This window comes from Anas platyrhynchos, chromosome 12 (assembly GCF_047663525.1).
Source record: "Anas platyrhynchos isolate ZD024472 breed Pekin duck chromosome 12, IASCAAS_PekinDuck_T2T, whole genome shotgun sequence".
In the NCBI taxonomy this organism is placed as follows: domain Eukaryota; kingdom Metazoa; phylum Chordata; class Aves; order Anseriformes; family Anatidae; genus Anas; species Anas platyrhynchos.
In genome coordinates, this window is record NC_092598.1 from 11,217,797 (window position 1) to 11,232,600 (window position 14,804).

The 14,804-nt window shown below is 55.9% G+C and overlaps 2 protein-coding genes across 4 annotated transcripts; one reads left to right on the plus strand and one right to left on the minus strand.

The window, feature by feature from the left end:
- Positions 1-126: 126 nt before the first annotated feature.
- ADGRG3 (adhesion G protein-coupled receptor G3) lies at positions 127-7,098 on the plus strand. 2 transcript variants are annotated; one of them, XM_038185410.2, is made up of 14 exons: positions 127-1,022; positions 1,572-1,601; positions 1,676-1,838; positions 1,934-2,048; positions 2,544-2,684; positions 2,804-2,926; positions 3,000-3,039; positions 3,476-3,576; positions 4,065-4,177; positions 4,423-4,715; positions 5,002-5,095; positions 5,619-5,905; positions 6,174-6,311; positions 6,597-7,098. In XM_038185410.2, exons 1-13 carry the CDS (start codon positions 974-976, stop codon positions 6,287-6,289), a joined length of 1,665 nt encoding a protein of 554 aa, XP_038041338.1. In that variant the 5' UTR covers positions 127-973; the 3' UTR covers positions 6,290-6,311; positions 6,597-7,098. The 2 variants fall into 2 exon arrangements, with proteins under 2 accessions (XP_038041338.1, XP_012955462.3); XM_013100008.5 differs by having other exon boundaries at positions 6,174-7,098.
- Positions 7,099-7,801: 703 nt separating this feature from the next.
- On the minus strand, positions 7,802-14,718 carry LOC101795142 (uromodulin). 2 transcript variants are annotated; one of them, XM_013100004.5, is made up of 9 exons: positions 14,473-14,718; positions 13,190-13,256; positions 12,492-12,659; positions 11,547-11,752; positions 10,701-10,861; positions 9,919-10,164; positions 9,151-9,310; positions 8,639-8,783; positions 7,802-7,941 (listed from the first exon to the last, which is right to left on the minus strand). In XM_013100004.5, the coding sequence occupies exons 1-9, from the start codon at positions 14,473-14,475 to the stop codon at positions 7,841-7,843; spliced, it is 1,257 nt and encodes a 418-aa protein (XP_012955458.2). In that variant the 5' UTR covers positions 14,476-14,718; the 3' UTR covers positions 7,802-7,840. The 2 variants fall into 2 exon arrangements, with proteins under 2 accessions (XP_012955458.2, XP_071899772.1); XM_072043671.1 differs by lacking the exon at positions 14,473-14,718 and having other exon boundaries at positions 11,547-11,769.
- Positions 14,719-14,804: the final 86 nt, after the last annotated feature.

Consider the following 14,804-nt stretch of genomic DNA (forward strand, 5'->3'; position numbering starts at 1 on the left):
CCTGGGTCTCTGCTGTTGGTGAGCTGTCCCTTGGGGTTCTGCCACTGCCCCTCATCCCTCCAGCGTGCCCTGGCAAACGGGGCTGTCCCACCCCCAGGGAAGGACTCAGTTTTTCTCCGTGCTGAATTTCTGCAGCTCAACAAGGCCCCGCACACCAGCACAGCCCACACCATCCTGCTGAGCAGAGACCAATAACTGTTCCCAACAGAGCACCAGGAGCCTGGTGCTGTTGGCTTTAGGGTGACAGCAGCGGGTCTCAGGGCTCAGGAAGCGTTTGCAGTCTCTGGTGACTGTCACCATGCAGCACAAAGGAAGGTGTTTCTCTGCTGGGCTGTGGGCAGGCTTCCCTTCCCTGTGCAGCCCTGCCAGCTCAGGTCAATGCTCAGTGATGTGCCCAAGCTCCTCTTTGCATAGAGCAGTGCTGGGGAGAGGAACCACCATGGCCACCTGAGCAACGGTACCAAGGCACTGCAGTGAACATTGACTAAGCAGTAGGAGGGCCACGTGAATATGGACCTGGAGTTTTGCTTATGTCCCTTGTGTCACTCTTGTTCCTACCTGCAAGCTCAGGTGCACCTGGGCTTAGGCATGTGAGCATCGTGCCCATGGGTGGCACGGGAGCCCTAGGCTTGGCTGACAGCGGGGATGCCCCAACACATCACTCACCATTCTGGGCTGAGGGGTCATCAGCACAACGGGGCTGGGCAGGATAGGCTGAGAAGGGAAAGAAAAATAGAGCCTGGAGTTCACTGGGGAGGCGAAGCAGCTGTAACCGTCAGCACTATTTCAATGAGCTTGAGGTGGGAAGTTACTGGCCAACCCACAGAAAGGGGCAAGGGGATTGCAGAAAGGAAATGAGTACGTGGCTGTTGCCTCAGGAGAAGCTGCGAGCCCTGGGGGAGCCTGCGGAAGGGCAGTGCCTTGGGACAGGAGCAGAGCAGCCCTAGGGTGGCTGGGATACCTGCAAAGCAGCATGAAGCACATGCACCTGGACACAGTCCTACTGCTCCTGCTGCTTTCTGGTGAGTAGTGGGCGAGGGGGAGGGGAGGGAGAAGGTCACCTCTATATGTGTCCTGGGGGAAAGCTGTGACCCAGAGACCACAGTGGTGTTTCACTCCAGACGCAATGAATGAAGTGTGGACAGTCCAAGACAGAGTTAGTCCTGGAATGTGAAGAGCTGGGAGAAAAAAATGTGAGAAAGAAGAGGGTGAGGGGTTTTCCCCTACAGCCTCCTCTCTGCCTTATAGCAACAGGGCTGAGCCCTGTGCCACAGACAGGGCTTCTGGGTGGGGTGCTGTGCTGATCTGGATGGGTCCTGGTATCTAGAATGGTGCCCGCAGCCTGGGATCCCTCCTGTGAGGCTCCCAGGTGGGGTGGCTGTACTGGCACATCAAGGCAGATGCGTTGCCTTTGCAGCTACCAGCTCCCACATTCGTCGTCACGTTTTGAAGCCTGGCACGCCTTTAATAGCACAAGAGAGGGCAGCCAGGGAGCCTCCGAGTGTGCTCGTTTCAGACTGGCACCCATCTCCATGCAGGGTGGGGGGCTGACACTGGGTTTTGCTCCCCAGACGCCGCGCGAGGCCAGGACAGCTGTGCCGGTGAGACCCCAGCCCACCTAGCCCTGATGGCCCCCATGCCACTGCTGCTGGGGCCTCACCACCCCCTCCTGCAGCACTGCAGCGGGGGGACGGGTTCGAAGAATGCTGCGACATCACGGTGGAGCCAGAGGAGAGGAACGAGGCCCCCGGCCTGCCCCTGAACCTGCCCAGCCGCTGCACGGAGCTGCACCGCTCCACACACCCTGCCTGCCGCTGCCTGAAGGCACGCTGGCTCAGGTAGTGGCTCAGGTAGTGGCACCGCAGGGCCCCGGAGCTGCTCGGGGCAGTGCCCTGCTGTGCCCTGGTGCCTCACGGCCCTGCCTGCCCCCCAGGTTGGTGCAGAGGGCAGGGCCAACATTGAACGGCACGGACGGGCTGCGGGCACTGCACCTGAACGTCAGCAGAGACCTGGCCCACGACCTCCTCTTCTCCTTCTCCCCAGATCAGGTGAGGGGTGACCGCTGCCATCTGGGGTCCCACGCTGCGGGCTGGGCCTTGGCGCGTTTCTTCCACCCCATGCTTGCAGTTGCTTCCTGGACCTGCAGCAGCTCCAGCATCCCGTGCTGAGCAGGCCCTGGGCTAGCTGGGTGCACTGTGGAAGAGCCCTGCCTCTTTGGCCATCACTCCCCAGGGAGCTGGCCCAGAGGAAAATGTCAGATTGCGTTCCTCCTGCCTGTCCCAAGGTGCTCGCATGGCTTAAACATGCCAGGGGACCACGTCCCACAGGGTGACAGCAGGCTGGGACTCCCCCTGGGGTCTGCCCTTGGGTCTGCCCCTTGGCTGTTGAGCATTGGTGAGAAGGGTCTGCCCTCGGGCTCCTGGCAGTTTTGCTCAATAAAACCCACCTAAGCAGGGCTGAATTTGTGCCTGGAGCAAGGCTGGTGGGTCCTGAGAGCAGTGATGTGGCCAAGTGGTCCCCCAGACCACTGCTCCTTGCTGCAGGGCCCCATGACAATCAGCTCGGTGGAGGAGGGGACAGCAGGCAAAATCCGTCTCCCTCGGGAGATATTCCAGTCCCTGAGCAGCCAGGCAGCACGCGTGGTGGTGACAGTCCTCGACATCCAGCAGCTCGGCATGTTCAAGGTATGAGCTCTCTGTCATTCCCAGCCCTGTGCCAGCCACCAGCACGTGCTGCTGGCTGCACCATGAGGCTGTGAGGAACCGTGCTGCCAGCTCAGCTCAGCCAGCACTGCCCCAAACAGGAGGACAACCAGGTGGGGCAGGTCTTGGATGACACTGTGGTGGGCATCGTGGTGGAGGATATGGACATCTCTGGGCTGCAGGACCCTGTGCGTCTCACTTTCGCCCACCGGCAGCTGCTCCGTGTAAGCTGGATGTGCCCTCCCTCTCCCTGTCTGTCCACTGAGGCACAGGCTCACACCACTCTCCCCTTTGCAGAATGTCACCCCGCTGTGTGTCTTCTGGGATCCCAACCAAGGTATTGGTCTTGCTGGGGTCAGGAGCAGGGCTCTGGTGCAGTGGGGTGGGAGAAAGTTGGCGGGAGGTGGCACTGGGTACTCCTGCAGAGCTGCCAAAAGCCTCTGGCCAGGGCGTGAAGGGTCCACTACCGTGTCGGGTCCCCACTGCTGTGTAGAGTCAGCTGGGGATGCTGAGGGCTTTGTGCTGGGAATGCTCTGTTGCTGGGACATGGTCCTAGCATGCTGCTCCTGCTGGGCAGGGGTGCCACAGCGCTATCAGACAATCCATGGCACTCTGTGTGCCACGCTGTTAGCCTCCGTCCTCCCACCTCCTTCCCACCAAGAAGCATTGCAGCTCCCCCACCTGTGCTTGAGGGTCTCTGTGGGATGGGATGGAGGGCTTGGCTGGAGGATGCTTGCCTGGTGCTCACTGCTGTCACCCTGTGCTGGTTGCAGGGCAGGCAGGGGGCTGGAACACCACAGGATGTGTCACAGTGCCTGGGGACAAGCAGACAGACTGTTCCTGCAACCATCTCACCTTCTTCACCCTCCTCCTGGTGACAACCCCATTCCCTACAGCTCCTGCTTTTACCCTGGCTATGCTGCCAGCCCATCCCTCACCTACTTGGTCCCTCAAGTGTCACCACTAGCTGCACAGAGACAGTCATTTCTGCTCCCAGGCAAGCCCAGGCCTTTCTTAAAAAGAACCTCAGCCCCAGGTTCATGCCCTAGAAGGCGGGAGCATATCAGTAGGGGATGTAAAGGGTGGACACGGCCTGACTCTGGGAGCACTGAAACTCAGGGTCCCTTCCCTCATCCTGTGCCCACACCTCGAGAGAGGTTGCATCTCCTCAGACCCACTCCCACCTCCACTCTCCCTGGAGAAACGCCTGAGGGCTCTGGGCTTGTGAGGTCCTGCAGCACCTCACCGGGAGTTCTCCTCCTGTGCTGCAGGACCCCACGCAGCCCTGTGGTTCTCGCAGCTGTAGCTAGGTTTTCTAGGTTGGTTTGGGCCCATCTGACCCAGGGTGCACATGTTTGGCAGAACCCGGCTCTGAACAGGTTCACGGCACAGACGGTGGTGGCTGTGGCCAGTACCAGCTGTGGGGTGGCTGTGGCTTTCTCCATCTTCACCATTGCCTTCTATATTTTCTTAAGGTAGGGTGTGCCAGTGGCTCCATGGACCCTGGCTGGGTTTGGGGGTGGGAGGGACACGGGCAGTCCCAGGCCTGGTGTATCTCCATGAACCCTCTGGGGTAAGGGGTGACCCCCAGGTTGGGGCCGGGGCCAGGGGATGCTCCTCTCCCCTGACACTGGCAGTGCCTGCTGTGACCCTCCCCACGGTGTGTGGGTCCCCTCTGCCCCCCTCAGCTGTGCCCCCGGCCTTTTCTGCTCCCTGCCAGGTGCAACTACCAGCAATTCAGGTCTGAGGAGAGCCTCCGCACCAACCTGGGGCTTCACATGAACCTGGTCAGCAGCCTGCTGCTGCTCAACCTGGCTTTCCTGCTCAACAGTGGGGTCTCCAGCAGGGCCCTGCCGGGGCTGTGCAGTGCCCTGGGGGGGCTCACTCACTACTGCCTGCTCTGCTGCTTCACCTGGACTGCGCTGGAAGGCTGCCATCTCTACCTTCTCTTCGTCAAGGTCCTTGGCACCTACATACACCACTACCTGGCAAAGCTGTGCCTCGTCGGATGGGGTGAGCACTGGTTGCTGGGCCACCCCAGAGGGCAAGGGGGTGAGTGGGTTACAGCCAGCGGGGACAGGGCTCTGTGGTGACAGAGAGAGTAAGCCCCCATCCAGGCTCAGCACAGTGGGTGGCGTTGCCCACGGGAGTTCAGGGCAGCTCCTACAGACACCATCTCCTGATGACCCCATGATCTTCTGGGGTCTTCCTTCCCACCCCTGCTCTCCCCAGCCCAGGCACTGTAAGTGACCCCCTTGCCTCCCCAGCCTACCCCACAATGGTCTCCTTTGTTCTTCAGGCTTCCCTGCTCTGGTGGTGGCTGTGGCAGGAGCCATTGGCAGCTATGGAGCATACAACATTTGGATGATGGACCACCAGACTGTAGTCCACCTGTGCGTGGCATGGCCTCACACCACTGCCCACAGGGGTTGGGAGGCCCTTCGGCACAGGGAACAGTGACCTTGTCCTGCTGGGAGTGCAGCTGTGTGGTTTTTGTGTCCACCCTGTTCAGCTTTGCACAACGCTTCCTCTTTCCTAATCTTGTTTAAAACTGAGCTGTGGTAACCGTCGTGCAACAGCACTCTGGCCACAGGCACCCAGTACTGGGAATGCACAGCCACAGATGGAACCTTAGGGTGGGCAGGAGCAGCTGGGCAGTCTCGCCAAGCCTCCTTAGTCATGCCCACAGGTCTCCAGGACACAAAGGATGTCCCAGGTCCACCTGGAGTTTCCCTGGGCTTCCTCTCCCTCTGCCCTGCTGTCCCCCATGCTTCATCCTGGCCTTGGAAAAAATCTCACTAGCAATGAGGGCATCTCCAAACAAGTCCTCTGGAGGACATGGGGGGCTCTTGTGGGTGCTGCCATGGAGGTGGGGGTAGCAGATCTGCTGGAGACATTGCAGTTGTTTCATTTCAGGTGCTGGATCAATTCTAAACACGTCCTTGTCCACTACATCACGATCTGTGGCTATTTCGGCCTTGTCTTCCTCTTCAACACAGTCATCTTCGGGGTGGTAGCCTGGAAGAACTGCCACCTGTGGAGCACTGGAATGGTGCAGGGGCACTGCAAAGCCTGGAGGGTGGCCCTGGCAGTTGTGGGGCTTTTCTGCCTGCTGGGAGTCACCTGGGCGCTGACATTCCTCAGCTATGGCAGCTCCTCAGTGCTTATGCTCTACCTCTCTGCCATCCTGAACTCCCTCCAAGGTCAGAGACAGCTTGAAGCTCGAGCGTGCTGGCTCCCAGGGCTGGGCTGGGAAGACATGGGAGGCAAGAGCAAGCTTGGCAGTGGTTGACTGGGGTCCCAAGGCACTGGCACTGTCTGGCACCATTGTGCCCTTCCCTTTAGCAGGGAGCAGAGTGACCCCACCAATGGGTCCCAGCCGCCAGTGCTGTGCGGTGCAGAGGTTGGAGAAGCACCCAGAGGAACCCCTCCCGCTGCCAATGCTGAGTGTCCTTCTTCCTTCCCCTGCAGGCCTCTTCATCTTCATCTGGCTGGTTGTCCTCTACTACCCAAAGATGGAGGAGACCACAAGCTCCCTCTCCCACATCACGAAGAACGACAGAACCATGGCTGTGTCGCAGGGATAGCTGCTGGCTGGACTTCCTCCCGGTGAGCACACTTGCTGCCCGCAAGCTTCCAGCCTGAAGGACACAGCTCCCCATGGAGGACAAGCACCCCAGCTGACCAGTGTGGTCCTGGCCCTCACCAATACCTCAGTTTATCCTTCATTGGGTTTGATCCACCCCAGCAGGACTTTTTGCTTTGTCCTTTTGCTCCCGGGGACCTGCCTTGGGCAGCACACAACACCTTGGTGCAAGGAATCCCAACACTGCCCTTCTGCCAAAGTCCCTGCAGGCTTCATGGCCTCAGAAGTGCTCTGATCTTGTTCCCCAGGGACTCTTGCTGTGGCCCATGAGCTGGCTACCTTCATCCTGGATGGGGCCATGCTGATCTTTGTCCATAATTCCCAGCAGAAGATGGACTGGGGCACTGGACCAGCCCAGAGGTGGGTTTTCCTGCTGTACCCTGACTCTGCAGACCCCGTGAGGGTCAGGTCTGAGAATTAGCAAAAGAGGTTAATCCACCAAGCATCTTTACAATACGGCCTCTGCAAATGAACCTGGGAGAATTCTTCAGTCAGTGGATCTGCTGCGCTTGTCTCCTGCAGAACACTGCAGCTAGTAGTGATTTCCATGAGGACACCACACTTCGGCCCACTGGGCACGAGGGTGCTGCACCCCCATACCCTCAGCCAGCTGTGGCTGCTCCCCAAGCTGCGCTGTCCCCTCCATGCTGTATTACATCTGTGTGTGCAAGTCAACACCTGTCATCTCAGAGAAAACAGCTGTCCTGTCCAATCCACGTCTGTTTTAGCATTAAAACTTTGCTAGCTGTCTAAGCACTATGGATTTAGTCTTTGATGTTTACAAGTCAACAATATTTATTGTTTGATTCATTTTAGGGATGTATAAGTGACCTAAAATCTTTCTAGCAATTTGCTGTCATTCAGAAGGAAGAGAGATCTGTATATGCACACACACATGCATGCTGTGGCACCAAGAACTACACAAAGTCCAGTTCTGGTGGGCAAAGAGCTCCCTCTCTGTACATGCCTGTGTGACTCATCCTGGGGAGGAGAAAAGCAGAAACCTTTTTCCTCTCCACTGAAGGTTTCCGGTAATTTGTTCTCTATAGATGGGACCATTTTAGAAACACCACGTTCCCCTGCTCTGTGCAGTGATGCCTGCCCCTTCCAAAGCCAACCCAGAGTAAGAAAGTCTGTGAAAAAAAAATCTGGTGGCTCTATTTGCTTTCTAGGTTAAGCCTGCAGGCAGGGCTTGCTGGGTTGCTGGATTCTGAAGAGCCCAACAGCATGCCCTACCTCCCAGGAGCCAGACCCCATGAGGCACCTCATCTCATCCCCCTGGAGCAGCCCCTGCATCTCAGCTTTCCTGCGTGCTTGTTTCACTGTGGGCCAGGAGGGGATGAGAAGGTCCAAGGGATATGACAGGGAATAGAAATGTTCTGATGTGGCTTATCCTTTGAGCACCATTTGAATCTCCTTCACCAGAACCCCTGTAAAGACGCAGGCAAGAGTCTCTCTGCTACTGCTATGTTTATTTGGAAACAGCCATTTTCTACAGTGTCCGCCTCCTCATGCTGACAGTTGCAGCAGCCACGGCGAACACACCAAGCACACACAGCAGGATGAGGCCTCCAGGGAGCCACAGGTTGGGTTCTGCCAAAGAGAGGAAAGGTTGGTTACAGGTCTGGCTCTCCTCAGCTGGCCATGGCTCCTGGCATGGTTCCTACAGGCCAGTGGGATGTGTTTGGGGGCAGAAGGCAAGCAGAAGAGGAGGCTATTGCCTGTGAAGGGCAAGAACCACCAGAGCTGGAATACTGGGGATCCCTGAGGGCACTAACAGGACTTGGTCACCACCACCAGCCTCACCTGGGGCCTCCACCCACCCAGGGTTTCCATTTAAAATCATGCCTGGACTTCATGCTTGCTCCAGGCCATACTGTCAGCAGGTTTCTCCCCAGCCCTGTTCCTGGACTGCTGCTTAGATCTCCTAGATTGACCCTGGTGCTTGGAAATATCCTGACTTACTGGGTTGATTCAGAGCCTACCACTGTGAAAACCCAGCCTTCCTCACCTTGCGTGCTATACCTACAGCCTCCTGGCTCTTAGGTTCTTCCAGCCCCACTTCTCTGCTCAGCTTGACCTGTGCCTTCTATGGGAACCCCTTACACAGAGCTAACCCCTGTGCTGGTGTGACTTCTGGAGCACGCCACGTGTGGATGTGATACTTGAAAAGCTCCACGGTCCTACGCAGGGCAGTGATTTTAGAAGCCCTTTGTAATAATGTGACATTACCCAGACAGTGGCAAGGGTCTGAGAACTGCTCCTGTCCTCCCAGGAGCATCATACGTACCCTGCACGTCCTGGTGGTCAGCTCTGGAGTGATGGCTCTCTGCTTCCAAGGAAGGAGCAGCCAGCAGGTGGATGGGCCCATAGGAGACAATCTTATTGTAGTCATCTGCCAGCGCCCGCTTGCTCCTCCAGTGTCTGGGGCATTGCTGCCAACAAAGCCAAGAGAAAGGAGGTGGGCCCAGAGGGCAGGAGAGCAGTGCAACCCACAGGGCAAAGAGGAAGAGCTGTCCTGATACTCTGCCCCGTCAAGCTCCTAGAGCATGGGAAAGGAGGTGGTTCTGAAAGAACCTTAGCCTGCTTCTCCCCAAGTCCTAGTGTAAAAGTCTCCTTCTGCAGATACCCAGCAGGTGGAAGAGAAGACAGAAAGGAGATCTTTGGTGGGTTCAAACTCCTCTAACTCCAGTTCAGGGCCCTGAGGTGAGACCCTGGCACTGGACAGTGTGCTGAGGTACCTGAAACCAGAGCAGAGCCCTTTCCACAAACAGCGGGCCCTGCATGGCCAAGAAAGCTCACCTTGGCACAGGGCTCAGGACTGTCGGGGAGACACAGCCGGACACGGCAGTGCAGGAACACCTCGGAGTACCCCACAAACTGAAACATCTGGAAGCTGAATTTGGCTGTAGTGCTCTCTCCTATGGCATTCAGGTACATCACGGTCTCGTCATGGGGACACCTGGGACATGGGGACATGATGGATGAGTCAGCAGGCAGAAAAGAAGGGAGTACATCCTGGCCTGGGACACCAGCAGGGACATGGGGACCAGGTGCAGCCCCCAGGCAAAACTGGACAGCATCATTTGTGTCTGGCTACCCATGGGGACGCGTTCCCTTAGCACTGTGCATCATGGCCAGCCCAGGCTGGAGCTCCCACCAGTGCAGGAGCTGTTTCATATCTGGCTCTGTGGGGCCATCACCACTGGGCAAAGTGGGAGTGAGCCTGGTTGTGGTCTACATCCCACATATCCACGTTATCAACTTTAGCTTGGCCACAGCCACCTTTCTGCACATCAAAGGCTGCCCACATCCCTCCTTGCCCTTTGCCTCCCCAGCCAGCCAAGAGTGATGCTGGACATCCTGAAGTTAGATGAGGGTTAGAAGAGCATGTGGGAGGGCTACATTCAGAGCAGTCTGAGAGCTCATCAGGCCTGGGAAGCATTTAATGGTGTCACTGCTCACAGCTCCCTCACAAACAATTTGTCCTCAGCAGCCCACAAAGACGGGCAACTGTGCTCATGGTGCCTGTGGCACAGAGACTGGGAGTGCTAGGGTAACGTTGCTCACCCCTGCTCAATGAGCTCATGCCGCACATCCTGGTAGGGATCTGAACTCGGCGTGGCCCAGCAGTCCTCAACACTCAGGAGGAAGTATCGGAGCTGATGCTGTCCTTCTATCTTCAGCATGGCATAGAGTGTGTCTGTGATGGGGACAGCTGTGTTCGGTGGGTGATAGGGCTGGAGGTAGGAGGGAGTCTTGTACAGCCGCATGCTGACATTGAAGTGCCCTTCTTTGACCACGAACTGCACCAGCCTGAGAGGAAAGGAAAGCTCATGAGCACAGCAGGAAGGCAGGAGCTCAGTCAGGCCCGCAGTGCTGGCACAGGTTCCTCCAGGTTCCTGACCCTGGGCATTTTCCCACTCTCAAGTACAGCCTTGCTGAGAGTTGGGCTCGTCCACCTGCACTATGTGCAGACAGGGGCAAGGGCAGCTCCACAGTGTGTGCAGAGCTCTGGGGGTTCCCACAGACACGCTGGTCAGTGAGGGCTAGAAGGCCACCCACAGGTTCCAACCTGCTCCTCCACAGTGAGCGTGTTCCAGTGCCCACTTTATTTTTTGGAGAATAGCAGAAAGGTAGATTCTACATGCCCCTGTCCCAAGCCCAAACATTATCTTGAAAAACTATGTATGGGTCCTCTCTGGGCAGAGAGAGAGGCACCCTGATGTGATATTGTTCTCAGCGCTCTCTGGTGGCTCCGCAGGGCTTTTGCAGACCATCTCATTAAAGGCAGCTATTTTCCCACAAGCTCGAATACATCGTCAGCAGCAAGGTGAGAAGGAACCACTCACTTGTCGACAGCGGTGAGAGCAAAGGGCACCTTCACCACCTGCTCATAGGCATAGACGCAGGAGAAATGCACCTCCAGCTGAAAACTCCGGGAGATCACATTCCCGTGAACTTCCCGCTCTGACTCGATGACGTTCGCGTATGACACATGGGAGCGGTTTTGCTGGAATGACACAGAAACAAGGTGTCCAGACCATGCCTCAGTCCATGCACAGAGCTCAGCAACTCAGCTGTAGCTGCTCGAGGCCATCAGGCTTCAAATCCCATGTCCAGGGGCTACTGGCAGCCACCACCAGAGGAGGCAGGAGGCAGCACACAGACCAGAGGTGATAGCCCTCCTGTGCAGGACAGAGATGGATCACCAGCTCCTCAGCACCCTCACTGGTCCATGAGAACCCTGGGGACCCTGCCCAGGCACAAAGCAGCCCATGGCCTCTGGGGACAGTGGCTGTGTCAAACCCATCTCCTGGCTAGTGACAGATCCCACCAGTACAGTGCATTTCTAAAGAATAAAGTGATGTACCAAGGGGTTACAGCCAGGACTGCAGAGCTCAGAAGTTCGTGCCAGAAAGCGGAAGCCTGTTATCAGCTCCTAAAGAATACACTGAGACTTCCATGCTCTGCTGAACATGACAAGATGTGCTGCCAGCAGTGGTTTGGTGGAGGCAGAAGAGCTTTCTGATAGCGCCTCCCCCACCCCCAGAGAAGCCTTTCAAGGGGAAAGAGAACTGCACAGTGCCAGATACAAAAGGAAAAGTCTCCACGGCTTTCCCCTGCTGTCCCCACTCAGCATGTCTGTTCCTCTCATGGCTTCAAAACTATGCAAAGAATCTGTGCTGGATCCTCACCTGAATTATTGATCCACAGGCAGTGTGATTTTCACCTGTGAGAGTGGCTGCAAAAAACCGCTCGCCCTCTTCTTCCCTTTCTGAAACCTTGCATGCCTGGTTCTTCAAGTGGACAAGTTCCAGGGGGATTTTCAAGAGTTCAAACACCTCCTTCCTCACCATCATCTTCATGTGCTCTTCCTCGCAGGCCAATTTTAGTACAACATCTGGGGGAAAAAGCCATCTGCAATAGCAATAAGAGGCCTGAGGGAGCCCTAGGTCAGCCATGGAATGGCACAGTCCCACTGAGCTCAGCAAACCCTCAGCCCATCTTTGTGGGAGGCTGCTGGTAGGGGTCTTCAGAGACACTGGGAAAAAGCTAGAGACAAACCTTTGGAAATGCAGAGAAGTTAACAAGTAGTTTTCTGATAGTTGCCTGACACTGCACAAGTCCACAGCTGCTGATACTCTGAATGGACACAGTCCTCAAACTCAGGACACCACAGGCAGATGTCATGGGTCTGGTCCCTTCAGGTGAGTCATCTACAGAATTGCTGCAGTCTGCCAAGGTAACCAGGCAGCAACAGAGATCCTCTATTTCAGATGAACAAGGCACAGTTTGGGCCAGTGTCTGAAAGGAGCCTGCACTGTAGCTGTGCTGGAGCCTGTGTGGCTGCGAGGCAGCTGTGCTCTGCAGTATGCCTTGATGCCCTGATAGGGCTACACCACTGCAAAGGTTTCTTTCTTACAGGAATTAAGTCTGCTGGGGAGGAAGGAAATGGCTTGTGACTGGGTCTTGTATCAAACCATAGTCAGGACATGGTGGCAGAGGTGGGGGGATGCACCCAAACCAAGAGCTGGGAGGTACTCCTGGGGCCCACAGTGGTAACACCAGCACACCCTGCTCCTCACCCTTCTCTTTGGTGCCTGTGGGCAGACTGGGCTCACCAGCACCCCCAACCCTACCTTGGCACAACGCCCCCGTGAAGCCAGGTTTGCAGCTGCAAATGGGTCTGTCCTCCACCATCTGGCACTCCCCCTGGTGTTGGCATGGGTTCAGCAGGCAGGTGTCTGAGTTCCTCTTGGGACGCAGGGCAAAACCTTCCCTCAAGCTGTGAGGGCTCACCAGCTCACCTGCAGTGAAGGCAACACAAGCAAGCTGAATGCTGTAACATTTCCCCTATGAGAGACACAGAAATGAATTTGCCCCACTGCTCACAAGGGCTGAGATCCTCACTCAGAGCACAAGCAGGCACCCTGCCACCATGCCACCAAATCTCAGGAAAAAGCTGCTGTCTTGGACTCACCTGCGAGGATGTGATCAAGAGCACAGTAGACCTCCCCAGAATGGGCATAATCTGGATTGGAGCTTAGAAGGTAGCATCAGCTAGCATGGAGAGTGGTGGCACATCACAGCATCTGTGCCTATCTCCATAGGTTATACACCATATGTGGCTGGGATGGAGAGTCCGAAGTTTCTGCCTGTTTTGACAGCTCTTATATGCCAGTTCGTGCCCTCCTGAGCATTGCTCCCTCATCCCCCTTTAGCAGCTTTCAGCAGTCCCGGTATGAGGAACTTGAACACAGATCAGGTGAGACTTCCACCTCCCCTTTCCATACTACCTGTCTGTGACCCAGCAGGGACAGTACACAATGAGACTCACTCTTGTTGCTTTCACAGCCAGCCAGACATAGGGCAGAGACCAGCAGCAAATATGTCACAGTCCCTTCCTGTAAAAACAAGCAGGCTCTGGGTAACTAAGGTTTTCAGCATGCTCACTGGCAATGTTTGCAATCATTCAGAAAAAGCCAACCCTCAAGCATGGGTATGATAATTTTGGCACTGTATTTTCTCCAAAAACTACAGGTTCAATGGTATGAAGTAATTTCCTATCCCAAGGGGCAAAATCAGCAATCCCATCCCAACCCAGAATAATGCAATGGCCAGCTACTGTCCTGAATTTAGGTAGCATATAGCTGAACCCAAAAGGGATAGTCCAGAAAGAAGGGGTGGGAGTAACAAGATCTCAGACATCAGGGATGTGCTGGCAATGATGAAGGCATATTTCAGCATGAACAGGCACTCTGAGTAAAACCGCACGGCTGAGGCATCAGTCCAAGCTCCCAACTGAGAAAAGGAATTTCTCCCTTCCCACTCCAGCCATAGCTTTCATTTGAACAATTAGGATTTGCAAAAGCATCTTTGCCTTTCTGGTAACCTATATCCACAACAATGGAGACAATGGGATTAAAAAAACAAAAACAAAAACAAAAACAACCTTGAACACAACTAAAATTTATGTCATGAAGCCACAGATAAAGTCAGTCTCCCCCACCAGGCCAGATAATGTTTCTTTAGAGAAATTAATGGCATGGTGTTGGATGAGGCCCAGACATTGGAGTCTCATCACAGCCATGGATATGGGTCCCTTGGGGCTAGTGGCTCTGACGTGCTGCTGCCCTGCTCTCTGCACATGCCCTCAGAACAAGGCAAAGTAAGGCCAAAAGCTCCACTGTGGTCTGGCAGCAAATCATATATTTCCTCAGCCTTACGCTGAGCAGCTGTGACCACCAGAAGTCTGTGCAAGGAGGGTTTATTCCCAGCCATGCTCCTCACTCACTGCAGTAGAGCAGGGATGGTTCGCAAAGCACCAATTCTACAAAACCCTGGGCATGCAGAGCCCCATCCACTGTGAGGGCATGGCTCCCATGGCACAGTCCCCGAGCTTCAGTGGAAAACTGGTCCCTGCTGCTGCCAGGGCCATACTGCTGGCAGATACTGGCTTGTTCCCAGCTCAGTATGACAAACCTGGCAAACCTGGGAAGCTCTGCCCTCTGCTTCTGTGAAACAGGAGGTGCCTCCGCTTGCAAAGCCCCCTCCTGGAAGAGCCACCCATGGCTGCAGCAGCCTCAATGCAAAGCTCTCACCTGTTCTCATCCCACTCACCATTGTCAGACCACTCCAAGCTCATCTACACACAGCAGGCTGGGTCCTCCTTGCCCTTCCTGCTGCCAGCTTTATATCACCTCCTAGCAGCTCATCCTCTCCCCCCCACAAACATGCTGCCTCTGTGATTGCACAAGAGCCAGATTACCACCGGTCAGCAGCGGGCTGGGAAGAAAGGGCTCTCCAAAAGTGCGTCCTCCAGCATGGCCCTTCCGATTAGCTCAGGGCTGGTGAATGATGATGACCCAATTCACAGCCTTGATGGGACCCCAAGCGGGAACAGCGTCTGCAACAACCCAGCATCAGTAACATCCCCAGCAGTCTGGGGTTTT

Excerpts from the sequence above, each read along its gene's own strand:
- ADGRG3 (XM_013100008.5), top strand. The coding sequence starts at position 974 with ATGAAGCACATGCACCTGGACACAGTCCTACTGCTCCTGCTGCTTTCT. Across the intron at positions 1,602-1,675 it reads AGGCCAGGACAGCTGTGCCG|CACTGCAGCGGGGGGACGGG; the intron begins GTGAGACCCCAG and ends CCCCTCCTGCAG. Across the intron at positions 2,685-2,803 it reads AGCAGCTCGGCATGTTCAAG|GAGGACAACCAGGTGGGGCA; the intron begins GTATGAGCTCTC and ends TGCCCCAAACAG.
- LOC101795142 (XM_013100004.5), bottom strand. Across the intron at positions 11,753-12,491 it reads CACGGGGGCGTTGTGCCAAG|ATGTTGTACTAAAATTGGCC; the intron begins GTAGGGTTGGGG and ends TTTTTCCCCCAG. Across the intron at positions 9,311-9,918 it reads CATGAGCTCATTGAGCAGGG|GTGTCCCCATGACGAGACCG; the intron begins GTGAGCAACGTT and ends CCCATGTCCCAG.